This window comes from Columba livia, chromosome 3 (genome assembly GCF_036013475.1).
Source record: "Columba livia isolate bColLiv1 breed racing homer chromosome 3, bColLiv1.pat.W.v2, whole genome shotgun sequence".
Classification (NCBI taxonomy): domain Eukaryota; kingdom Metazoa; phylum Chordata; class Aves; order Columbiformes; family Columbidae; genus Columba; species Columba livia.
Window position 1 is genome coordinate 98442517 of NC_088604.1, and position 26956 is coordinate 98469472.

Genomic DNA, 26956 nt, shown 5'->3' on the forward strand with positions numbered 1-26956 from the left:
CTTTTACTATTTCTGTAGATGGTGCTGCTTACAGTTTGTACCCTAGTAGTTTTGTGCTGTAGTTTCTCTACTTTTACCACACCAATTAATCCCAAACACATAAAAGAAAACCTGAAGGCTGTCAGGTTTGCTTCCTTGCATTTAACTTTTGTGCTCTAGACCTCTTTCCCAGTAAAAGCCTGGCAGCTGACACAGGCAGCATTACCTGCTCATGTTTTACTGAAATGTTCAGATAAATGGAGTGCCAGGGAAATGTCAATGTTCTTTGAGGCATGGAAGGAAAGGCACAAGGAGAAACTCCCTTGCTGTTCCCCGATCTCTCAGCACTAATCTAAGGAGGTTGTTCTGAAAATCATCCAGTACTGGAAAATCTCAGATGTAGTTATCATCCAGACTTGGATGCAATCTTGAAATAAAGCTGTTGACATTGTTTAGTTTTCCTCACATCTGTAAAACAAGGTTTTGGTGTTGTGTTTTCTGCTGATCTGGAGCAAAAGTACTTTGATCTGATGGGAGAGAAACTATCAAATAACATGGTGTAAAAACTCATTCACCCCAGTAAGTCCTTGCAGAACAGATTGTTTACTCTTCCTTTTTACTTGAGCAGCTCTTACTGATTTACTAGATTCTAACAAACTATGCAGTCTTCTGGGTGCCCAGGAAAACTTAGCCTTTCCTTGCTCCTTTGTTCAGGAGGGATACTTCACCTTCATCATTGTACTGCCTTACCTAGATAGTGTTCTTTGCTCAGCTCTGCATGTTTACCAAAATGCTATGCACAATACACAAATAGAGCAAACTGAGAATGTTGCCATGTTTTATTTGTGTTATTACATTTCTGGGGGACATCTAATGACCATTCCTTGTGTTTCAGTTTGCTGAGTGGAAGAATTTCCACACTGAAGGATGAAACTGGTGCTGTGAGTAATAAACTTACTGTTAAATTGTTAATTTAATGTTATGCTTTCGGTTGGATTCTCTGCTAGAGACTTGTTCACTGTAGGTGCTAATGGGAGTTACACTGCCTGAGTCAGCTAATGCTTAAAAGCATGGAAAACAACAGGTCAAATGAATTAAAAACATCTACTTTCCTGGACTTTAAAAAGCTTGTTTTGGCTTTTCCCGGTATTTCTCTGTCACTATTGTATTACATAACTCCTAATGGTAAGTGTTGCAGAAGCCCACATTTAAAATGCTGACAGCACCATCTCTGCTTCAGAGTCCATGAGGATTAATGTTCAATTGGATTTGACCTTTTGTTCATGTTTTGTCACTTATTTCAACAGGAGGAGAATATGAGACTTTGAACTAATTTCAAAATGTCACGATGTATTTTCCTTTGCTTATACTTGATACAAAATATATAATCCTTTTTCTTATCTCAAGCCTAGTTGGAATACTGTTCATGGTATCGAATGCAAGAATGGCTGGGAGTATTTAACTTAGTTACGTCTAGTCAAGTTTTAAAGATTTTTAGGACAGAATAAAGGTCTCACAGGTATAACTACTTGAATGTCACGACACTGGTCTGGTCTCCAGACTTTCATGAAAACTGGTGACATCTCTGGAATTCTTGGTTCTCATCTTCATTCCAAAATAAATGAGACTGGAACAATATGCATATTGTTGTACTCATTCTGAATTGTTCAGACAATGCAGAGGCAGAATCTGTACTTTTTTAAACAGAAAGAACTGATAATTGCTGTATTGCAGAAGGAGGGATAATTTTCATTAGACAGTATTGCATACGTAGTTGATGTGGAAGTGTAGCCTTTGGCAAACATATTTAGCAAAATGGCTATTTCAGTCTGTGTGTATGATATTCTTAAATGTGAAATTATAGTTCCAGCAATGTAGTTGAGTGATAGTAAAGCACACAACTACTTAGGTAAAAGCATAGAGGTAGTTGTAATGGTGATAGACTTCATTTTAAAAAAAGTCTAAACTTACTTTAATCTTAATGCATTTACTTTATTCCGAACACATGATAGAGTGAGAATACCCATTGACCTTTGTGGAGCCTCTAGAGCTTAAATAACATGTTTATTAAGTGCCATCTATTTCCAGCAGTGTTTGTATACGTGTCTTTTAAGAATCTTGAATTAGTGGATGGTAGAAGAATAATGAGAGCAAAGGAGTGGTCCAAAAACTTCAGGTTATGTTTGTCTGCTGATTGCCTCATCTTCCGCTCCTCTTTCTCATGCTCAGCATAAAAAAAGCATTTTAGTGGACAGCTGCTCCATAATAAGGTTAAAAGTACAGCAAGTTTTCTTTGCAGATATTTATTGATCGAGATCCAGCAGCATTTGCACCCATTTTAAATTTTCTTCGCACAAAGGAGTTAGATTTACGGTAAGAAGTTCTAATTCTTTCAACTGAAGATTAATTTCATCTGATGAATTAGAAAACTTTTTCAAATGAAGATTGTTTGGTTTTACTTAGCTAGTTGAGTGCCTGGTATATGTAGCTCCCTGGTGGATTTTGGGTCATGTCTAAAGAGTACGGGTATGGTGTGGTAGAGGCAGAAATGGTAGCATTATATTTTGTTAGTGGATTCTTGTAATTTAAACCACTTGTGGCAATGTTTTTCTATCCTTGTTTTAATGAAAGATACTTGATATTAAGATCAGTTTGAAATCTCACACATCCACATGTTCAGTGCATTTGGTGGTAATTCAGTAAATGGGTCGCTTGATGTTCACATTGTGTAATCTAGTTATATGCAAGTATTTATATTCAAGATATTGACTTGGTCTGTGTGGTTATTTTGTTTTTTCTTTCTCTAGGGGAGTGAGTATTAATGTTCTCAGGCATGAAGCTGAATTCTATGGAATTACTCCTTTAGGTATATATATATATATATATATATTTTTAATACAAGGTAATCTCACATTTATTACTATAGTAATGATCCACTTAGAAGTCCTGGGCAGTGGTGACCATGAAGATTTTCAAACTTGCTGATACAGAAGGTTATTTGAAATAATGTAATGTTTCCTGGGAAGTGAAAGCTATGATCACATCTGTTTCTCCACCTTAGTGAGAAGATTGCTACTATGTGAGGAATTGGAACGCTCCTCTTGTGGCAGTGTCCTTTTTCACGGTTACCTGCCTCCTCCAGGTACTTTTGTGTTCATGATTTGATGTCGCTTGCAGTCATTTATTGCTTTGGTTTGTGGGAGTGACTGGTTGAGGTAGTTTAGCTGTCAGACTGTTAAGAGAAGGCTTTCCTATGGAAACATTAAGAAGAATGGTTGAACCAAGCATCGTTCTGATTCAAAACCAAGTCTTTTATCTGTATGCTGTATGAAATGGCATATTTAGAGTATTGGGCTGGGGGGATGGCATGTTAATACTAAACAGGCTGTGTTTGGTAGCAGACAAAAGTAGAGGTTCTTCAAGTATACTTCAGTTAAATATTATCAGTATGAAGCGTTTTCTTCTTTCTGAAGGTACAATTGCTTTAGGTGTCCTATGTCTAGATGACATATCAGCACAAATGAGCTTTCCTTAACAATATGAGTACTTGTTAAATTTTTACTTCTCTGTACAGATGAACACAGTTCATGTGCTAACATGAAGTGTAAGGGATATCTAGCCAATTGTTGACAAGTTTTCTGAAGATAGTTCCTTAGATTGTGAATGTGAACATGGAGAGCAAAAGCATTTTCTGTTTCAGTGTTAATGATATTGCCTAATTCTTATAGCAGATGAATTAGACTTTAGATCAAAATGCTCAAGTATTAATCCTGTAGTTTGAAAGTTAATTAATACCTGTTATATTGCTGAAGTTTATGAAGTGGCACAAAACATCTCTTTTCTTTTATAGGCATTCCTAACCGTAAAATAAATAATACTGCTGGGCCACCAGCTGACGCTAGAACTGGTCAAAACAGCTCTGAGAGTGAGATTCATGGAGGTGGTGTCCAACCTACACTTGCTGGTACTGGGGAAGGTACAGTCAGGCTAGGTGAGAAATGTCACTTTTAAAACCAAAACAAATTGTGAAGATGATTGTCACTGGGAAATAAAAACTGAGTGACTGTTTCTTGTTTCAGTCTGTTATTCTGTGTTTGCCTGATCTTACATTGCTGAACATTTACTTAAACACTATTCCCTATACAGTATTTAAGGCTCACTGCTGCACAACCAAGACATGAGGTTGAGAGAAAGGCAAATCAAAGTTCTTCATGCAGTCTTAGTAAGGCCCCTTAGACAAATGCCTTATGCTGTACTAAAGCCATGATAAAAAACAGACAGACAGTGTCTCTTGGTCTTTGGGATCTCCTTCCTGCTGTTGTGTCTCTTTCTTGCTCCTGGTGCTTATCTTGCCCTGCAAGAGTTCAGTTTCTAGAGCAAAGGTGGTCTTCAGTTCTTTGACTAGAGTACTTTCCATATAAAATATATGTAACTGTAAATAAGATAAGCTTGAATTATGTTATTTTCCAGCTCTGACTTTGCAAGCAAAATGATGCTATTATAGTGTTATGTTTCTGCTATAATTGTGTAAATTGTGGTAGCGTGAGGAAAATCTTTAGTGTGTTAAAAGGTGAATCTGTATCCACGTAACATGAAAATAGGTTGTGGATATGATTTGCTAATTCTTCTTTGTGAAGGTTTGGAAGAGGGCAGTATTGTGGAAAATGAGACACAAGATGCAGTCTCGAGGCATAAGTTCTTTAGCATATCAAGGTTGAAGACTAACTCAGGGAGAGTAGGACCATAACCATTGATTTCCAGTGCCATCCAACACTTCTGTCAAACCCGAGTTATAGATCAGAAACAGGCGTGCTCCCACTAGATAATAAATGAAGGAGCCATAGGCATTCTGAGATACTGGAAATTTCATTTTACAGTCTGGAAATTTCAGTTTACAGTCAGGGTTACACCAACTATTTGGAAAGAACTTTTACAAAATAAAGCAGTGTTTCTTATTTGATAAAATAATTTATCTATTTGACAGGCTTTAAAACCAAGGCGCATACTTGCCTCTTTCTTCTTATGAACACTTTGCATTGTAGTCACTTCTTTCCATGTGAGAACTGTAACAGTTGTAAGGATTGTGAGGAACAATGTTGCTAACTAGAATCTAGCTACAAATATTTGTTCAGAAACTTCATTATCAAAGTTTTTGTTGCATATCCTAGCAGAGAGCTCTATCCTATTTTAGATGACTCTGTTCATCCTCTCATGCCCATCACTTGACTGACTTTAGCTTTGTTGTTGTTTTTAGGCTTTCCTGTGGACCCACGGAAAGTCCTAATAGTAGCTGGCCACCACAATTGGATAGTAGCTGCCTATGCCCATTTTGCTGTTTGCTACAGGTATGAATATAATTGATTGTTAGGTTACAGGAATCTAAAAAAACAAATGAGAATTTGTTGTGAACAAAGCAAAAAGTTTGCTTTACTCTGAAATGGCAGTAGATCACATGCATTCAGTCTACTTCTATAAATATCAGTTTTCACTTGTGCTCGTGCAAATAAACTGCTTGATAGGAATTCAAATTTTGCTGCTTTTATGGCAATTCTTGGTGTCATTCTGAAAGTAACAGACTACAATTTAATTATTACAAAAGCCTGTTTTAAAGCAGGCTTTTAAAGGAAAGAATAATTTTAAATGTTCTTCCTATTTATATGGGTTTGAAGACAGTCCTTGAAGTTAGACTATCAAAGAACTTGAACCAGTTAATGGATTTTTGCTACATAAGTGATGTACCTCATCTTCAACTTCTTTTTTTTTTTTTTTTTTTTTGGCTTAGCAAAACTGTTATGCACTTGCTACTTCACCTGGACAGATGAAAAATGTCTTTAATGTCTTATTAACAGACTGGCTATTTTTTAAGATCAGATGAAGATAAATAACATCTTCATGTCACAGAAGCTGTTCTTAGTTCGCATCTGGTAGTCTTGATTTAATTAGTGGCTGTCTTTTCCAAAAGAAGGAAAGGAATGTTTGAACAAGAGCTGTTCCCAAAACCAAATACTGCTGTCCTAGTGTGGTTCAGAAACAGAAGAGAGAGTAAAGAGTGTAATGTGAATAGCTTCTTTCTTTACTGCCAAGCTGAAGCCACAGTTTGCTGCCTTTTTCACAATATAGAATTCTTGCTTAAACTTCGTAACTTAAATCACATCTGACTTGTCTCTTGTGTTCACCATAGCAGTTTGTTTTGCTTTAATTTGTGCTAAATGTGGCTTCTTTTGCTCTATTTAAGCATAATTGGAAACAAGAACATTAATATGGTCTGACTGGAGAAAAAGGCAATGATTTGCAATTGTCTTTGTGCTAATTGTCCCCTCCTTAGGAATTTATCTCTGACTGTTTTCCTTGGATGCTTGCTTACTTAAGTGAAAGTGCTTCTTTCCTGCTTGGTGATCTCTTAATGAGACTTGTTACCATTGAACTTAAGTCATTAGTGATGCTTTTGATGAAGCATGTCATACTCGAACGGTTGCTGAAAGAGGACATAGATCAATACGCCAATTTAAAATGCTGCTTTTCTTCATAATGGCTCAAGGTAGCAGTCTTGTTTTGATTTGAATATTTTTTTCTTCTGGATCTTGCAGGAATTCTAAGAATACAATGGTGGAATTTTCCCTCCTCCATTCTGCTATTATACAGCTTTGGTAAAAGTTTTTTCCCCTCTCTGCTGCATCTTAGTACCTGCTCCTTTTTATTGCTTGACAAGTGAATTTGCCCAGATGTTTTGAATATCTAGTGTTTGAGGAGAACAGCATACACTTAAAGTACTTCTCTCTACCCACAAATTTTAGTATAGCTTGCTTACACTACTGTGCTCTAGTCAAGTGGTGTGATTTTTAAGATTCTTGTAAGGGTTATATTCATGTAAGGGCAACACCTGAATTTTAGCCAGAATCACTTCTCAAAATAAGTGGTAATTTGTAGTGGACTGGACAGTGAATCCCATGCAGTAAGATATGAAATGTACAGAGATGTTTAGTTTTGTGACTTCCTTTTATGCTTCTTGTAACAGGTATTATTTAAATATGTATCAAAGTTATTTTAGTGAAAAGCTCTACAGCAAGGCACGATGCATCCTAAAGGTAGTATTTTTTCCCCTTTGAAGTATGGCATAAGTTTTCAAAACTTGATAGTAAAGCTTGTGAGAATGTCTTGGTTGCACTTAAAGGCTTATGGATATTGCAGTCCTGCTCTTGAGTCTCTTCACTGCAATTTGTTCTGCACTTATAGGGAGAGCACAGTGATCCAAAGTACTTCATCTCCAAGCAGGATGCAATGCTGAAATGAAAGAATGGCAATAATGGCAAAAAGTACTATAGATACATTTCTGCTTTCCATGTTAACATTCATATAATTTAAATGCTCGGATTTACTGTGCTCTAGCTCAGTTGCAAAGTATCTATACTATTGCCTAAAATTAAATCAGATAAATTGTGCTTTTCTGGCATCATACAAGTCTTTAAAATTGTACAGGCAAATGACTCTCAAAAAAAAAAAGCTTATTGTCAATTCAGTATGGCCTGTTTACAGTATACCATAAACAGAAAATGTGACTAGATAGCACAGCTTTATGCTGAAGTGTGATTGGGCATCTTACAGGACATGTAAGACACCTTGCCTCTGGAAATTAATAGAGATTTCTTCTAAAATCTTATGTGGAACCTCATTCTCTAGCGTTTGGCTAACCCAAGCTTTTGGCTGGATCATCCACATTGGTTTAGGCTTAGGCTGAGATGTCTGTTTCTGAATGTCTAAGCTGCTCCCTGTTCCCTCCTTTGCCTTTCCAGAATTAAAGAATCATCTGGGTGGCAGCAGGTGTTCACGAGTCCCTACCTGGACTGGACAATTGAGCGAGTGGCTCTCAACGCGAAGGTGGTTGGAGGACCTCATGGAGACAAGGATAAGATGGTTGCAGTTGCCTCAGAGAGCAGCATAATTTTGTGGAGCATTCAAGATGGTGGTAGTGGCAGTGAAATTGGTAACTATAATTCCTTGGTGGTTGGGGTGTGTGTGTGTGGTTGTAACCAGAAAGAAGTCTGTGACCTTATTTTGAGGTGTGGATGATCAGCAGTGTTTGGTGATGATAAATTGACACAAAATGACAAAACAAGGTATAGTAAGCAACACACTGGAGCATATTAACTCTCTTCCCTGTCGTGCTAGAGGAATCCTTTCTCAAAAACAAAATGATGAATAATAAGAAAGTAGCCTATTTACTGAACAAATACTAAGTAACACTAACTAATACTTACTGTTTAGTTCAGCTTGAGTTTTTGTGTGAAGATGCAAATTAAACTTTTCCCTGGACTTGCATTTGAATCTACATCATAGCACAGAGGAACTAAGGTTCTGAGATGGAGAGCTACCAATACTGACAGGTTCTGCTCTTTTCTTTCCTTTGTCTTCTTAAAGCCCTATTGTTGCACGGAGATGATGAAAAGGTTTCAGTTCTCTGCCAAATGTAGTTCATAAATGGAATTTGGAAGATGAAAATGTCTTCATTTTATAACTTGGGTGTCTAGATAGGGAAAAGCACACTTGACTCCCCTAAGCATACAGGAATTGCTGCTTCTGCACCTTGACGCCGAAGAACACACAATTAGGAAGGCTTTAGAAACAGCAAGAAGACATTTTCAGAAGAAAACATTCCTTAGTACTGATATGAGGGCTTATCTGACTCACTGTTGTTCAAATCCAGGGCAAGTTTGGGAGACAGTGAAGGGAACATTATTATGAACTTCTGTTAGCCTAATCCATGGTGTTATGCCAGTAATGTCTGTTTCTTCTGGCAGTGGATACTGATAACAAAGTATGACAGCAGTCTCCTTATGTGGACAGTTTTCTCTGAAACTTAATGCTGAGTTGGTTTGTTATTAGATGTATCTCAGTAGTTGAAATCATGAGAATTAATATCATTAACTAAAGTCAAAATGACAAAACTCACGTTTTGATCCATGTGCCCTTAAAGGAAAAGCTTACTTGAAAGATGCTCCAGGGATTTTTAGCTATGTTAACTACTGTTGCTTTTTTCATACTTGAATGAGTAGGAGCAGCAAGTCAGATTTAGAGATGGGTAAAAGCAGAGGTCTTGTATGACATGATGCAGCCATATACTGCTCTTTTACTTGTGGCTCATAGAGTTCTTTTATGTAATTGTGGTCTGCAAAACAGAAAAGGAACAGAAAAAGTTTAATTGTATTTAAAAAAAAATCTGAAAAGTGTGTCTAACAGTTGAATGTGAAATATCTCTATTAAACAGGGAGGAAATGTTATACTTGATAAGCCTTTTCTTCTGTTATGCTGCCCTTGACCAATTCTTAAAGGCAGGGAGGGGTTGGCATGACAGCTGTACTTCTGTAACAGGCATTGCTTTAAGCACTATGCTTTGACATTTCTCCTGCGTTTTCTGTTTTGACTTAGCTGCCTTGGGATTTGCAATAAGCCATGTGAAGCAACATCTTGGATTTTTGGAAATCAAGTGAGCAAATACAATAAAGGGACTTTTACTTCAAATAAAACCTCTAAAATATGCTGGTATTATAAGGTTCTGGTAACTCAGACTATGACTGAACATGGCAACAAAACTGAAGAAAGTGCTTTTGCTAAACAGGCTGTACTGCATTGAAGTGACTTTGTAAAACAAAGGAAGTGCCACTTGGGGCCAGGAGGAGCAGAGAGAAAGTGCCCACAGGATTGAATCTTTAGTCCAGCTAACATTGAACAAAATGTACTGTTCCTCTTTTGGATAATATGTCATGCTGCTTGGTTTTAAAAAAAAATAGAAATCTAAAATACACTTGTGTTAAATAGTAATAAGTTGACTACAGCTGTTTTGTTTCTTTGTAGTGACAGGTGCTTGCAGTCCTGCTTTGTGTTAGAGATGTAGTACGTTGCTATCATCTTCTGAAAGAAACTGCGTGTTTCAAACAATCATTGGAGCCTGGCGACACCATCCTCAGAAAATTGTGTGGGCTGGCATCTTTGTGATAGAGCTCTCCCAGAGCGCTCGCTTTCCTTTCAATATTACTTACATAAGACACTGCTGCTGTAAGCAGTATTTTACCGAGAGGGACCCTTAAGATAAGAGCCTGTCATTACGTATAGCATTGTCTCCCCTGTGGATGGATCTCAAGATTGTTGAGCCTAAGCAGGACTGACACTTCAAATTCCTCCAGACCATTCAAGCTGTCTTCCTTGATTTCCTTGAACCTCATCCTTCTCTGGAGGAATCAATTCTAGTTGTTTCTGTGGATTTTTCTATTACTGCCTTTTTCACGTGCTCTGTACTGCTGAATCTTATCTGCATCGAGTGATTGTACCATGACCTGGAAAACAGTTTAGCATCCTAATTAAAACATAAGTATATATTGAGCTTCCTGAGGTTCCTTCTTGGGGTTTAACAGAGGGCTGCTTCTTGGTTGGGAATGGCACTCTGTTCATTTGAATTTATCTAAAACAATGTTGGGAAATTTTCCAGCTATTGGGTAGTCTTGTTTTGAAGACATCTGTCTGCTGCAGTTAAAGTATATTAGTGAGGAGTAATATAAATATGTAGAGGAGTAATATAAATATGTAGAGTGAGCAGTATGGAATAGGAAGCTTGTGAGTGAAGCTTGACACTCGATAGTGTAATGTATCCCCAGTCATAATGACTTTTGTACTTACCAAGAAGTAAAACTTAGTAGTCTGGAATTACTTACAAACTGAGTTGCTTACAGGGCTTGTTTGCTGGACTTCATAGCTGGCAAATTTGGCAATGGTCTCAGACCCTTTTAGTTTGCTGTAACTTTTAAATCCATGGTACAATGAATAGTACAAAATGTGCTATGCTATCCCGTTTGCAGTTCAACAAAAATATTCATATTGGATCTATTGTGAGACTAGGAAGCTCAAAAGAGAGGACAGATTTTGTGGAAAAGCTCAGATGTTTAAGGTCAACCATAACTGTAGTCATCAATGCCTGTCATATTCTGCAGTGTTTTGATTTTTATTAAATGAAATGTTCTTGATGCCATATTTCCTTTATTTGGAAGGCCAGCATTTGCTGGTAAGTTTTATCATCCAGATTTTGAATAGTATGTGATGATTGGTGAAACTGGTTCCATAGGTAGTTTCAGTTTTTAATAGCCTGTAGTCTCTACTCATGGGCTGTAACCAAACTTAAAAATCTGGAGATGAAAAGAGAAAGAAACAAAGAAATAGGCTTTTGCAGGCTGCTTATTTTTATGGGTTCAAGTATTTCTGCTAAAAAAGAAATTTGGGTGTATTCAAGTAGTGTCACGTTGGGGATGTTCAGTCTTTTCCCAAGAATAAGGATGAAGCTTTGTAGCCTAATTTAGTTTCTAAAATATGTTGTCAGATGGCATCTATTCCATTTGACTTTAAAAAAAAAAAAAAAAAAAAAAAAAAAACACCAAACAAAAAAGCTCTGAGAACTTGTAATACTTTAAAAGGTAATTGCAAACTAGTATGGCATAAATTTGTCTGTCTAGCAAAACCCATGAAATTACTGCTTCTTAAATGACACCTAATAGTCACAGATAAAAAGAAACAAAACAAAAAGCAACCAACCAAACAAAACCTAAACAAACAACCCTTCCCCCAACAAAAACAAACACACAACCACCACCACCACCAAAAAAACACAAAACAAGAATTCTGCTTGCTGTAATAGGATTTTGGGGGTTTTAAAATACTTTGGGATGTTTAAAACCATTAGTGAACTTGATGGCTGTAGAAAAATAAAGAATGCGTATTTTGCATAGGCTCTTCTTCCTGCTCTTGCCTCCTTTTTTCCAAGTACTGATTGCATCAGCAGAGATGACATCACACTCTCATTTAATTTAATGGAACCCAGTTTGCTGCTTGAATTGTAGCTTACCTGGCACACTGCAAGCTCAGTTTTGGCTTTTCTTTACTGGCTACTGTAATAAGTGTGACATTTAATAATAGCAAAGAGATTCCATTGTTACTGGTTTTTTCTCTTTGTTTTAGATGAGCTTCATAGACTCTTCATTTTTTGTAGGAGTGTTCAGTCTTGGAGTCCCTGTAGACGCTCTCTTCTTCATTGGCAACCAGTTGGTAGCTACAAGCCATACGGGGAAAGTGGGAGTGTGGAACGCTGTGACTCAGCATTGGCAGGTGTGTTCAATTCAATTTTCTGCATCACTTTTTATAAACTAGTATGTCTTGCTAGTAAAAGGAGAATAAAGTAATCTAAAAGTATGCGTGAAATGCTTGTCACAGGGTTTTCAGCCCAGAGTTTGCCACCTTGGTAGCTGAGTATAGTGCCTGTAAGCAGAATGTTGAATTGTTTGGTGGTACCACCAACATGCTTTTTAGGCTTTCAAATAAAAGGACGTGGTGTGATTTGGAGTAACAAATGTCAAGTGTGTGTATATTTAAGCTTCCATGTGGATTGCTAACTTTGTAAATATTCACTAGGATCATAGGAAATAAAAAAAATAATTGTGGGGAATGTGTGACGGCAATTCTGCACCATCTGGAAGAAGAAAACAAGGAGGCACTCTGGTATCTGGGGATCTCAAAAGATTTTACAATGGGAGACTCTTCTTTAGCAGAAATATACCTTATGCTTTAAAGATGTCTGTCTTGCATGTGGATGCTTCTGGCTGTCCTGACTTTATTCCTATTGTCAGAATGCATGTTAAACAGAGAGATCCTTGGAGTCTGTGTGAGTCTGAGAAAACAGTTGAGCATTCATGTGAATAACAAAGCTTGTAACACAGCCAGATGGACGTCTTTGTGGAACAAATCCTGGATGCAATAAAAATCCCGAAACTGCTTTGCAAATCTCAAGAGGCAGAACTGACCTGAGGCTGCTGCAGTGTTTGCTGACTAAGTTCTGAGTCAAACCCTGAGTGACAGTACTGCTAACAAATAACACAAATAATAAGCATGGGATAGCACTGCTTCTGCAGCAGAGACAGACGTGTTAGTATGGTCTTGAATTAAACAAAACATTATTTAAAGCTCTGTTGTTGCCTTGCAAAACTTCTGTTAAGAGATAACTTAGTATTATGTGACAAACTGGCATTTGGCAATGTTTCCTAAAAGAGCAAGTCAGAAGGAATAAAAAACGATGTCCCATCATCGTCTTTGTTTCCAAGGGGAGCCACAGAAATCTTTCAGATCACATTAATAGTTCCTCAGTTTGATTGACCATTCCTTTGGTGAAAGCATTTCTTTCTGAAAAGCAGAAAATCTTTGTACCAGGATGTGGTACAAAGGTTTTGGTTTTCTATTTTATTTTTTTTTCCTAGAGGATGAGAATAGCTCCCTTTAAAACAAACAACAAAAATACCCCCCTCCCAAACAAAACAAGACCCAACAACAACAAAACAAACAACCACAAAACCAAAACACCAAACAAAAAAAACCAAATCAAACACCTGTGCCCCTCCTACTCCAACCAGTTTCAAAATGCTTTCTGCACCTCATACACTTTTGCTAGTAAGGAGAAGAAAAAAATATCTTCCTATAGATCTTCGTTTTCCTTTAGAACGTACTCTTAATGAAGAATCCCATACAGCCTTAAGTGGCAGGACTGTATGTCTGATCTTTAAATTCCTTATGAGAAAACATGATATTTGTGTAAATGCTTTCCATGAGTTGCCCATAGCTCTGAACTTAGGATGTAATCATGCCTGCTGCAGCAAGAGAGGTTTTGAGGAACAGAATGTGCCGGTGCTCCATTTCAGACCAAAACCTTTTGTTTCTTTCCAGGCTTTCTTTCCTTATGCTTTTCTGAGTTCTACTTTCAGGAACTTAGTTTGTGCAAAGCTATCCTTCCTTACACTGTGATTTTTATATTTGATGTATTACACCCTATAGAATAAGAGGTAACATAAAGCAATAGAGTATGACAGAAAAACTTGGTCTGTAAAGTGAGAACTCTCACTGGCGGTGTTTTACCAGTGTTTGTTTTATAGGGTTGCTGTTTCCTAATGAAGGTTCACATCTTGGCAGGTGCAACTGCTGAATAACCTCTGGTGTTCCTATCTCTGCTGCAGAAGAAAGGACTCTCCTTGTTTTCTATGATCTTTCTGACCCAGTCAGTCCAATTCTGCTGTCAGCAGTGTTGTGGATCCTCTTACTCAGACCTCTCCTTGCAGTTGTTTTGTTTTCTGCAAGGTGATGAGTGAAGTGGTGTACCTGCGGATGGGTTTCCTCTAGTTTTGTAAACCTTTTGCAGATGGGAGAACTTCTGTATATACCTTTGATCCACAGAACCAGAGAGCACACTGCACCTTGATCCATAGCCTCTTAGTCTTAGAGACTAAGTCTTAGAGACTTTAGTTTCTTGCCTCTCTGCTCTTGTACTTCTCTTTTTTTTAAAGTAGTCTGGAAAACAATAAATCTTTTGAAACCAAGCTCTGTGGCCCAGTTTGTTAGACACATTATTTAATTAGGTGTAGTATGACTTTGACTGTGGGGAGGGGAGGGTACTTAAACAGCTTTATCTGAAAAAATACTGTGTGAAAGCATTGAGATCAAGAATAGCAATTCTTTTCAGTGATTGGAAAGGATTCTTCTCCAGGTCATTCAGTCGTCAGTTGTACGAGGAAAATCCCGGTGCTTTCCAGTAACAATTTATTTTTAGCATTGGCTCTCTGTTGAATTATGGGTGAATGTGAGAGAGGCGTAATTCTTTAAACAAAGAAGTGGGGAAGGTGCTTCTTTCCCCCACTCCCCTGGAAAATATACAGAAGCTGTATTCAGGTTGCATCCTTCTCTGTAAGGCTAAGTGATAGGCTTAAAATATGTTTTAGAGGCTTACAGACTATCCATAGGTTAGGAATGGGTACCGGTTTTGAGTGCTAACTCTTTGGGGTGTGGGGAAATTTCTTTGGTTGGTTTATTTTGCTTTTATCAAACAGATTCATTGTAGATATTTGACAAACAATTTAGCAAGTCTCTGAAGTGATCAGAAGGATGCTGTTGGTCAGAGCGAAATGAGACCTTAAGCTGAAATTTCCATGAATTAGTATGCAGTGTCCATTAAGTGGACTGACTGAAACATATGGAGTACAGGAAAAATGCTGTGACTTTGTGCATCTTTGAGTGCTCTGGATAAAAAATGGCTTTTGGCTTTTTCTTCCTCAGGACCGAAGCAAAAAAGAATTGCTTGAGATGGGGGACCATACTTAGGATAAGCTTAACTTTTTCTTTGCTTGACATCTCTGTCCCACCTGAGGGGATAAGCGCTCCTTTTGATCCTAGAGGGCAAAGAGAGGGCATTCTTAATCCCTCACCTTAAGTTGTAGACAAGTAAGTAAAATATGACAGTGCTGCCTTTCAGTTTACTTCGTGTAGATGTGTATTGGAAGGTGGGATATTGTAGTGGGACAAGAATTTTTTTCCCCTCATATATCTGCTAGAGACTGAGATATCCATAGAGGCTGGCAAAGGGACACAAGAACTGGGAGGTAAAAGAAGGCTTAGAGAGGCAACACGTAGTTCCTTTGCCCAGCAACCTCTTAAGGAGTTGTCAGAAAAGGAAGAATGGATAGGACAGGAAGTGTGACGTACATTCACTTTGCATATTGGGAAAAAAAAAAATCCTTTTTTGAAGATGTGCTTTAGCTGCAACACTTTAAGCTTTGTGCCTTCGTATGGAGAATGATCTTCCAAAACAGTTGTGCTAACTTGTCTGTGTCGTTCTGCTGAACTTCATGATTCAGGATTAAGTTTGGCAGAGGAATATGATCTACCAGCAGTATTTTAAGAGTGCCATTTTATGTGCAAGTGCATGCACAACAGCTTCAGACCAGTACCAAACTCAGGTGGTCTTCAACAAAATGCACCGAAAATGTCTGAAAACTGAGAAAGTTGCAGCCTAACTTCTTGATTTTTTTTTTTTTTTTTTTTTTTTTTTCATTCTGTTTGCACTAGGTTCAGGATGTTGTTCCTATCACAAGCTATGATACTGCTGGGTCTTTTCTGCTGCTGGGCTGTAACAACGGCTCTATCTACTATATAGGTAAGAAATGGTGCCAGGTTGGAATAAAAAGGAGGTGGTACTGAGCAGCTCTGTTCTTAAATTCTTTAGTTGGTCTCAGTTGCATCAGAACAACTCTGTCTATTCAGAGCAATAAACAAATGGCTCTTCCCCACAGACATGCAGAAGTTCCCATTGCGAATGAAAGACAACGATCTTCTAGTGACAGAATTGTACCATGATCCCTCCAATGATGCTATAACAGCACTCAGTGTCTACCTCACACCTAAAACAAGTCAGTATTCTACTCCTGTCTGTTACAGATGCAGGTTGTTTTGGTTTGTGTGTGGGTGGTGGGTTTGTTTGTTTGGTTTGGTTTGGGTTTTTTTGTTTTGTTGTTGTTTGTTTGTTTGTTTTCCTAAATGGACTTTTTCTGCAGCTGCATAGCAGGGCTAAAGCAGACAAGATAGCCTGACCTAAACAATGAATTTTTCTTCCTTCAGTCATCTTCAAATAAATGATGAACACTAGGCATAGGTGTTTCCCCTTACATATGTATAATTAGGTAAATGTATGTACATGTATGTGTGCAAACAAAGCAAACCCCCTCCCAAAGCCACATAACTATATTGATACCACAGTGACCTTTTAACTGTAGTCCTCCTTGCTCTTGCCTTGTTTTCCCATTTGACCCCCATAAGGCAGAAAAATAAGCAATATGTGGCACATATTGACCATATCACTGTGAGGAGTTCCAAAATATCTGATCATATGACTGCATCCATCTCTTTTCACACTTCTAGGAGGGAGGAGAGATTTGGAGAGAAGGCTTTTGTTAAGACAGTGTTGAAGATTAGAGTATGGAATTAAACGAACATGGGGTTTTTTTAGTGGCAAAAGGTCCTCTCTGTTAATGGGAAAATAATGAGTAAACAGTGTTTAAAATAAATATGTATCCTACTGTGGAAGCTTGGAAGTGCTATTCTCTACAACTGTATTCTTGCTTGCTTTAGGTGTAAGTGGCAATTGGATTGAGATTGCATATGGCACCAGCTCTGGAGCCGTGAGGGTGATTGTACAGCATCCTGAAACAGTTGGGTCTGGGCCTCAGCTCTTTCAGACCTTCACAGTTCATCGAAGTCCTGTTACAAAGATCATGCTCTCAGAGAAACACCTTGTGTCAGGTAATCTTATTTGTACGGTTGGTTCTCCCCTCCTCCTGAGCAATGAAGTATTTGTATGCATTGCTGTATAAATCGCATCATTCCCACATGTGATAGAAATGAGTGGGACAGATTTGGGAGCAGGGGAGGAGCTAGATTAGATTGGATCCTCTTTCTTAAATTAAGCATTCTTCAAAGCCTGTAGCAGTTAAAAGGTTTTATTTGACCAGATACTGGAACAACTAGTTCTTTCACTTGTGGCTTACTCCAAGGTTGCTATTCGGGGAAATAAAAGGGTTTGTAAACAAATGTATCCCTGTCAAGTATTATTGTTGTGGGCAGGTCCTTTAGGATTTGTCTTCTTTTAACAGCCTTTCAGGAGCTTTCTGAGTTATAGCAAAATACACATTATCTTCTCCTGGGCCCTAGAAAAAGCCTTCCCATGGCTTCAAAGGGCTGTCTGTGTTTCTTCTTTCCCCCAGTGTTTGTTGTGCTGTCCTGTTTGTCCTCTCTTATACTCAGGAAAGTGTGTTGCTTTCAGGGAAGATGCAATCACTCCTTCCCCTGTAAGAATCTGTTTCACCCAGAATCCAGCAACCAGGGCAAGGCAGAGAACAGGTTTGCTTTCTGCTGCTATCCCTTTTTTTAAAAAAAAAAAAGGAACAGGAGACATGATATCCAATTATACTGCAAACAAACAGCGCAGAGATCATCTGTTCCCCTGCAACTTGGTACCAAACCCTCAGTGCCAGGAAAGGGCATATCTGCATGTAAAAAACTGAGTAACTGATTAATGAAATAGAAGAGCACTGCTGTGTGAGGAGGGTTCTGCTGCCAGGCTGCTCTCATGGCATGTCTTGTCCTTGCATCTGCACACAGAGGACTGAAGTGTGCTGTAGGCTACTGGTGCTGACTCAGTCAGACCTTAATGTTTTGTTCCACCTGCCACAGTTTGTTTCTTGAATTTCTGAGGGAAGAGACAAAACTAATAGAAAACAGGACATCGACAATTTGTAGATTATTGGATAATTGTTTGGAGATGCTGTGTCACATGACATTGACTGAATTTTGCTTGATTGCTCAGTCTTAAAAAAACAACATATAGAAATCATTAGAGAAGTTTCTCTCAGAAATTTTGTCATTGCTTGTAAATGCTATTGTATGTTTTCCTTTCTAGTTTGTGCTGATAACAACCATGTACGGACATGGACTGTGACTCGGTTCCGGGGCATGATATCAACTCAGCCAGGCTCAACACCGCTTGCATCATTCAAAATCTTATCCCTGGAGGAAGCAGAGAGTCATGGCAGTTACTGTTCTGGAAATGACATTGGTAGGTTGTCTCTTGAATGCGCTGTGATGAGCTGGTACATTCACTGCTCTCATAAAGGTTTAACAGACCTTCAATGCTATAACGTGCAAGTCAGCTGATGGGTGTAAGCTGTTATGTACTGCTCTCCCCTTGGAAAGATGGCAGGGATCTGTAAGATTCACCTGGAAATACTCACTATTTAGGCTCTATAGAGTGAATACACTTAAAGGGCTTACTCTGAAGGTCAGAAAAAGGGAGGAAAAACTTTCAAACACAGATATTACACCTCTTCCTTGAGCAAATCACTTTTGATTTAACTAGAGTATGACAGAAAGCACAGGAGACTATACGAAAGCAGATGAGCACAGCAACGTTTGGTTCTACTGTTAATTCCTGTTCACTGTTCAGTCAAGCTTAAATGTTGCACATGCATGTAAATAGATTGTAAATAGATTTGAAGTTGTGACAAAGTTTACTGAAGCCTTGAAGCTGCCGAGGCAAGTGGTGGGAGGACATTGCTGTAGCAAGATACTGAAGGAATGCGAGTAAATACGGGTAGACAGGTAGTCTAGATTCCTGTCTGGTCTGAGTCTCACAAATGAACCTTTGATTAATAGGATGCCCTGTGAACACAGGGTGGAGTCAGTTCTGTGGCAGGAAATCTGATTAAGCCTTCAAACACCTAAGAGCTGCAAAATAAGAAAGTACCTGTTATAGAGGCTTAATGTAAGGTTTGTACTGACATAATAATACCACCAGCAATAATACCACCAACTCATGAATGGGTGTCCTTTAAAGGAAAAGAAGAAAAAAGATTTGTATCTGTAGAGGCTTCTAACTATTGGATGACTTTTTCTACCTGCTAGTCATCTTTGATTCCCTGGTCCTGATGCTTTAAAATTGCAGTGGTCATAGTAATATGAGTTTGGTTCTCTAGGACTGTATGGGGAAGCTGGTGAGGGAACTGAAACAAAGATGTGATCTTTCTTTTTTTTCTCTAGGACCCTTTGGTGAACGTGATGATCAACAAGTGTTTATCCAAAAAGTTGTTCCTATCACTAACAAGCTGTTTGTAAGGCTGTCTTCAACTGGAAAAAGGTACCTCCATGTTTAGGGTTTTAAGTGGGAACAGGGCAGGACTGTTCATGTGGCGGGGTCTCCCATCCCTGGGGATGAATGCAGCTGCACTTGGCAAGCTTCTAATGTGCTCGACAGCTCTGGCTGAACTCTAGTTTGTGTATTATTAACAGAACTGTACTTAATGATCTACTATAACCTGGGAGCCAAATGGCATTTTGAAAAATGTGATATCAGACTTACTTCATTATTGTTCACCTGCTGAGCTCACAAACCAAACATTTGTGTGCCTCCACAGAACCTGTAACTCTCAGCCACAGTCCTATGCTAACATTAAATTTCAAAACTAACGCCAAAGTTGCCACTGGCAAGGATTATGCTGCTCGCAAAAGTAGACAGAGAAACAGTTTCTATCTTGCTTTGCACTTGTCTTTGAAGATATTAGAACCTTTAAAACTGAGAGACTGTCTTACTAGGTCAACTATATAATTATTTACTTGATCTTGACTTCATAATGTTCTACTATATTGCTGCCAATGTAGTAAAAAAAGTTTCCAAATAACCACAGTTACTTTTCATCCCATTAGGCTAGGAGGATGACAAGAGATCAGAAACAATGGTGCATCTTAGTTCTGTGCTGCTTCTTATTCTTCCTTCTCTTGCCTAAAAATGTTGAATCTGGGTGAAAACGTTGATACCTTAATGCTATTGGCATGTGAATTGAGGACTGAAGACAGAAACCTGAAGATTACTGATGTGCCTTTTTTTTTTTTTCTTACTTCAGGCTAGATTTCTATGTAGTAGAGAACTTTCTTAGATGACTTATTTTGTCACCTCTTTAGTAAAAACCTCAGTGTAAGGGGCCAGTAAAACAAATGATCCGGAATATGTGAGGTTCTGGTGTGGAGCGTGGCTTAGCAGCTTACTTTTGGGAGTCCTTTTCCTCTCACTCCCCACAAAAGCTTTTTAAATAAAGGAAAAAAAGCAATGGAGATCTGCCATGTCAAGTGGTATTATAGTTGTCATAAGACAAAAGTTATCTATACAGATAACCTTGGATTTATCATGCTTGGATTTTTTTGCATATCTTTTATATGGTTAAATGTGCTGTTTTGGCAGGTTGGTTTCCTAGAGTGTCTAGCATATGAAGGAGCTAGCTGCTGTCATTCTGTGAGAGCACCTTTGTTTTCTAATCATTGCAAAATGAAAATAGACGTTGAACATATGGGCGTTCCCTAAAAAAAAATAAAAAGTAGTAAGACTGCAGATGGACCTGGGGGGAAGGTACTGTCTGCAGCTAAGCAGCATGCTGGTCACGCAGGGGAAGGAATTTAATCCGGAAGGAAGGTCCTTTTTCTGATGGCAAATTTGGTGCCTTCTTCTCAGAAAATCAAAGCAGTACTGACTTGACTGGCCAAACTCTGGCAGGTGGAATTGTTTTGGTAACTTGCGGTTTCTCTTCCCGTAGGATCTGCGAGATCCAGGCAGTGGACTGCACTACCATCTCGTCATTTACTGTGCGAGAATGTGAAGGATCCAGCAGAATGGGCTCCCGGCCGCGCCGCTACCTCTTCACGGGGCATTCAAATGGCAGCATCCAGATGTGGGACCTGACCACAGCTATGGACATGGTTAATAAGAGTGAAGACAGAGGTAAGTTGTGTTCTTTTACTGTCCTCATGCTTGCATGACTATGGTAAATGGAGAGCACTAAGAGCTGTCTCTTTCAGATGTTGGCGGCCCCACAGAGGAAGAGCTGCTCAAGTTGCTTGACCAGTGTGATTTGAGTACGTCTCGCTGTGCCACACCCAACATTAGTCCTGCCACCTCAGTTGTTCAGCCAAACCGGCTTCGGGAATCTAATTCCAGGTAATTCATCAAGGGTGGCACCAGCTGCAAACACCAAACATTTTACCCTTCAGGTAAACAAAGAGGGATTTGGTGACCTGAACACTGTAGCTGAGGCCCAGAATGCATCTTCTAAGTGTCTTGAACTTGATTTCTGTTGGTTTATATGTGTGCAGATTAAAATATCCTATGAGAATCTGAAGTAAGTGATATAGAAGCCCTTGTGTGGGGGTTGTGATGAGTATAATGCTATTTTAGTGGGAGCTGCAGTGGTGAGTGGGAGCAGAATGTGCAGAAGAACTGTTTATAGATATGTAAAGGGTGAGTGTCACGAGGATGGAGCCAGGCTCTTCTCAGTGACAACCAATAACAGGACAAGGGACAATGAGTACAAACTGGAATACAGGAGGTTCCACTTAAATATGAGAAGAAACTTATTTACAGTGAGGGTATCAGAGCACTGGAACAGGCTGCCCAGGGGGATTGTGGAGTGTCTTTCTCTGGAGACATTCAAAACCCGCCTGGACACATTCCTGTGTAACCTCATCTGGGTGTTCCTGCTCTGGCAGGGGGATGGGACTAGATGATCTTTTGAGGTCCCTTCCAACCCCTAACATTCTGTGATTCTGTGAACTGATTGCTCTTCTCAACCTATCATCTGCTCTTCTTATCCATCGTTGTTTTTCTCTTTTGAAGCCTCCAATTGCAGCACCACGAAACAATCCATGAAACAGCCACGTACGGTTCTGTGCGGCCGTACAGAGAAAGCCCCTTATTGGCAAGAGCAAGGCGGACGGAGAGCTTTCACAGCTACCGGGACTTCCAGGCTTTTAACTTACCCAGCAAAAGCCCAACAGAAAAGGCAGCTGCTACAAATGGGAATTCAAGCCAGGCAGAGGCCAGGAAGGCAACAGCGGAGGGCAATGCTGCTGAGAGGAAGGCAGTCCTGACAACAGCACTTGAAGCACGAGGCACAGGCATGACAGATGCAGGTGGGTGTTGCAGCACAGAGGTTCACCGTCTGCCAGAGAGTTCTCTGGATCTCAGAAGAAGAGGACCAGAAGAGGAGAGTGAAGCCAAAGCAGAAAGCAAAAAGAAAATGGGGTTTGAAGGAGCTGGCTTCCTGGGAAGGAAGAAAGTGCCTCTTCTGGCATCTGTACCAGTCCTGGCCGAAGGTGGGCCTGAAGTACCTGCTGCGGCTTCTCCATCTCCTACGAAGACATCTGCTTCACCACGTCACCGGAAGAATGACTCATCCTGCCAAGACTATGGCTTGTGAACATGTGACTGGTGGCAAAGATGAGGCGCGGGTGCCCTCTGGCTGGTAACAGGCATAACACTATGTGTTGTGGGTCGTTTCTTGAATGGGGCTTTGCTTTAATACCCACAATGAAAGTTGCAAGGTTATGAGAAAGTACCTGGCTGCTGCCAAACCTTTGAAGAGTTGTCCACATCAATGTGTGGCTTTATGTAATGCTCCAAAATGTAGTACGGTACTTGGTCCAAAATATTGTTGTGCATTCTGGTGTAAATGTGGTCAAGCATGTGGTATGTTGTGATTATTTTTGATTTGGGGGAAGAGAGGGTGCTAAAGGAATGCTTGGTTGCTCAGTGAAAGATGCCTTTCAGACACAGCCACACGCTGTGCTGCAGAGCTGCAGCTCTCTTGGCTGGATTTTGCCTAATTCACAGGGCTGCCTCGGTCGTCTTGTGTTACAAATGGGATCCTTGTTCTGTATGCTGCTGTTTGAAATCTGAAGTGTTTTGTGCAGGTTAAGGAGGAAGCTGTTCAAAATAGCACACTACTTTGCCTCTTAGTCCAAATAAATGGCCAGAGGAGTGTTGCTTGTACTTTCTGAAAATGTATGGTGTAAGATGATGGGTTTTGCTGATTGTGACTGAGAGTATGCATAAAAATATGCTTGGCAGAATACACAGAAGTGGCAGTCTCTTGAGGGCTTCCTTGTCACTTTCTTCAGAAAAAGGATGGAGACTAATACGCGAGTAGGTTTACTGTCATGGTATAATATAATAATTCTCAATTACAAGTGCCTTGACATGGTATTTCCTACCTGTGTTGCACTGGCTGCTTGCTGTTTGCTCCTAGTTTACTGTGGGTGGTGAACAAATTTTATTGCCTGTAGATTAGTAATACATAAGCAAAAGGGAAGGCTGTGACAGCAAATGTTTAAGAGGGAGTGGGTCAGGAGGTTTGCTACCTCTGAAAAGCATGCTTGGAATTAAGCATTAATTAATGGCTTTTTTTTTTTTAACTTGAGCCGAGAGGCGGGGGAAAGAAGGAGGGAGAGAATGCAAAGTTTAAAGCAACTCCATAAGAATTCCTTCACTTGCTGTTTATTCACCTGTGCATGAAGACAATTTTGTGGTGGAGCTTTGTCAGGCCAGGAAAACACACAACTATCCTGCCATGAAGGTCCCTGTTAGCCACATGCTGGTCTTTGGATGGGTAAAACACTTTTCTTTACCAAACACGCTGCCCCCCCCCCCCCCCACCCCCACAACCCTCTTTGACTGTGAAAACTGGATGAGAAACAGAGATGAGAGCTTCTGCCTTCACAGTCTGCTACTACTGCATGACTTGGGGATTTTCAAACTGTTCTCTTACATTTCTGAGAGGTCAGTGCTAGCACACAGTTTTTACTACACGTTTAAAGTGATGGTGGAAAAAAAGGCCAACTTACCCCCACCCCATCCCTTCCAAACAAACGGTTTTATATTTTAACTGATGGCCATGGGGTGGGGAAGCAATAGCCATATCCCCTCCCCCAAAGGCCATGCAGGCAGCTTTTGGCAAGTCACCCTCTTTGCATTTTCGAGAGAAGGTGGTTGTGTTCTTCAGAGGTGGGTGTCAGTGAATGTGGTGTGCTCCTTGGTGACTGTGCTGAAGCCTTTGATGACACTCACAAGATCTTCTTCATCTACATACTGTTAGGAGGGGGGAAAGAAAAAAAAATACATGTAAGCCAAAGTCATACCAGACTAAAGGTGATTCCTTTATTTCCCTTTCCTTTCACCCCCTAAAAAGTGGTTCTGAAATAGATAAATAGATAAAAGTTTCTCTCTACATCTTTTCCCATTCTTACCAGCATGAAGGAAGACACTAATGCATTCAAGCACCAGAATCCAAACCAAATAGATTTTCATAGTAAGCAATTAGTTAAAAAAAAAAAAATCAATTACTATATATATCTGACAAATGGTAAATACAAGTGTTTGTTGCTGTGTGGTGGGGAACTTGGAGAGATGGAAAGACAACACATGTTTATGTTTTTGTTTTGTGTAACAACTCTGTCACCTGTGGTTTAAGTAAGATTTTTGTTCTTGAGGCCTCTAAAGGAGGGTTTAAGCTTCTTCCAGCTGTACTCATGCTAATGCACTGAGCCAGAGAAAGAGTTGAAAGCAGAAGAGAAATAAACCGTTTCCATAGCATAAAAAGATCGCCAGCAGTGTTACTGCAGATGCGTGTCCTGGGCCACTTCATTCAGTATATTAATTTGCAAGATGGAAAAAGGCATGAACAAAATTTGCTGACAGTCCTACGCTGCTGAGTGTAATAAAGGAACGAATTGAGTTAAAAGCATTGCAGGAGGTTTGTTTGCAGGAGAGTAGCTGAGCAACACAGGAGCAGAGAGTTTAGGTTCAGGGCAACATAAAGCAATGTATAGAGCCTGGCTTTGTGTATATATAGCCACTGATTTTACAAAACAGCCGAGGTCATGCTCTCAGGCTTGTTTGCCACCAAAGGTGAGATAAAGTGCTTCTCCTGCTCCTGTCACTTCTGAAACTCATTGGACTACTCTGTAAACCAGTTCCAACATAACCAACACCCAGCATATTAAACCAAATTAAACCAAATCATGGTGATAGCACAAGATAAGCAGATACAGAAAGAGCTTCCTTACTGTCAGGAAGCCCTGCTTTTGGCTAATGAGAGATGGTATGGAGGTACAGCCTAGTTGGGCCAATAGTCTCCAAGGAATTAAATCATGAGGTTGTGATGGCTCTCAGAAATGAGGCTGAGCCACACCACCACTGACTCAGGCAGTCCATGGGCTGCAGAGCGAGGGCTGGAAGATTAACTGGTACCTTGAGGGGTTTTGCCTGTCTTCTTATTTAAGCCTTATCAGCTTCCTGGGTCCTGCCCTTAGGGGCTAAGCAGGTACAGCAGCAACACCCCTGCGTGCCTATGCGTCCTAGCCCTTTTAGCCATTTGGTGTGCTGAAGGTGAAAGCCCAAGGAAGCTGCCTGGATTTGTGTGCCAGACCATCCTTCTCCAGTTCACTTTGCATTTTGGACAAGATCCACTCAATGGTAGCTGCACACTCCATCTAACTTTGTTACTACCACCTCACGTGTCTTTCACCCCATCTGTCAGCTTTTTAGGAACCTTCTTAGTCAGCTTTTTCTGGGAGCAAACACTTGTAACTTGCTGGCCCCTGAATCCCTTCCCACACATTTGCTCAGGGAATGGTGGAAGCTGGGGGGAGTGGAGGTTGAAAAGCTTGTTTCCTGGTGGCAAACAGGAAGGGAAGTTGCCATTGTCCTTGACTTGAGAAGTGTAACTTCTTGTAACTGTGTGTTCGGGTCCTTGCTGGTGACACTGGCCAATCCTGTCCTGTCCTATATTAAAAGACAGATACTCTGCCTGCCCCTCCCCAACCTCCTAGTCCCATGTAAGCAGAGTATGAAAGTCATTTGTCACGAATGCCAGAAGATCTGAGCATTCACATGATCAGCGTCAATTGAGCAGAGTCCAGATAGCAGGTCTTGTCAGCAATTGAGTCCAAGGTCACAGAAGAGGAACAAAAGCTCCTGCTTCTGGCATTGATTGTGTGAAGGATGGCAAGAAGTCCCTCCTCACACGTGTACTTTTGCTGAAATGCATGAAGAGACAAGCCTGTGAGTTTTGACCAAATAGAAGGGAGTTCTTCATGGTGCATATCCCTGCTAGGCCGTGGAGTTACTAGTTCGATGGAAACCATAGACAGGTGCATGTAGAACCCACATCCCCTCACATAAGAACAGTGTATGATCACCTGCATCTCCAGAAGACAGCAACAGGCAGGAAGGATTTTGACGATTTAACCTCTGACCATGACCTTCTGGGTCTTTTGGCTGCATCTCCAGCAGCTTTAGATATTTAGACCTTCTCATGGTCCTAACAGAACAGACGAATCTCTAGCAGCTGACACACAACAACATCACAGAGGAACAGGAGTCCTTACCAAGCCACGGCCAGCAGTGCGATGATTGCGAATAATGGCATCCCAAGGTGATTCTTCAACAAGAGACTTCTTGTCATAGAGGCTGAGCAGCTGGCTGACACTGCGATGAAGGGAGGATTGGGAATATGTGCGACTCAGCTGGCTCTGGCTTGGTCTCCTTGCCCCAGATGCAATACGGAAACTGCGGTTGCTTGTGGGAGAACCGGCTCCTGGAATTTTTGTGTCTGCCAGCCCCTACAAGGAAGATGCAAACTAATAAATCAAAAATAAAGGGCGTGGTATCAAACACTTTATCTGAAAAACACCAAAGTAAGAGTGGAATAGAGAAATCCATGCTTCAAATAATCATGTACAGATATAACCAAAC

At 40.0% G+C, this 26956-nt stretch overlaps 2 protein-coding genes across 2 annotated transcripts in view; one reads left to right on the forward strand and one right to left on the reverse strand.

Annotated features, from left to right (window-relative positions):
- The window catches only part of KCTD3 (potassium channel tetramerization domain containing 3), a 29834-nt gene extending 5035 nt beyond the window's left edge, over positions 1-24799 (forward strand). Inside the window, exons 3-18 of the mRNA XM_065058453.1 lie at positions 875-920; positions 2279-2352; positions 2787-2845; positions 3041-3121; positions 3830-3970; positions 5234-5324; positions 7770-7960; positions 12008-12123; positions 15898-15985; positions 16122-16238; positions 16957-17127; positions 18284-18439; positions 19420-19516; positions 20964-21148; positions 21226-21364; positions 22040-24799. Coding sequence (XP_064914525.1) covers positions 875-920; positions 2279-2352; positions 2787-2845; positions 3041-3121; positions 3830-3970; positions 5234-5324; positions 7770-7960; positions 12008-12123; positions 15898-15985; positions 16122-16238; positions 16957-17127; positions 18284-18439; positions 19420-19516; positions 20964-21148; positions 21226-21364; positions 22040-22622 — 2335 coding nt within the window. The 3' untranslated portion in view covers positions 22623-24799. The remainder of the gene's footprint in view (positions 1-874; positions 921-2278; positions 2353-2786; positions 2846-3040; positions 3122-3829; positions 3971-5233; positions 5325-7769; positions 7961-12007; positions 12124-15897; positions 15986-16121; positions 16239-16956; positions 17128-18283; positions 18440-19419; positions 19517-20963; positions 21149-21225; positions 21365-22039) is intronic.
- Positions 23662-26956, reverse strand: part of USH2A (usherin) — a 387004-nt gene continuing 383709 nt past the window's right edge. Inside the window, exons 72-73 of the mRNA XM_065058452.1 lie at positions 26590-26823; positions 23662-24289 (exon numbers count right to left, since the gene is read on the reverse strand). Of these exons, the coding sequence (XP_064914524.1) occupies positions 24200-24289; positions 26590-26823 (324 nt within the window). The 3' untranslated portion in view covers positions 23662-24199. The remainder of the gene's footprint in view (positions 24290-26589; positions 26824-26956) is intronic.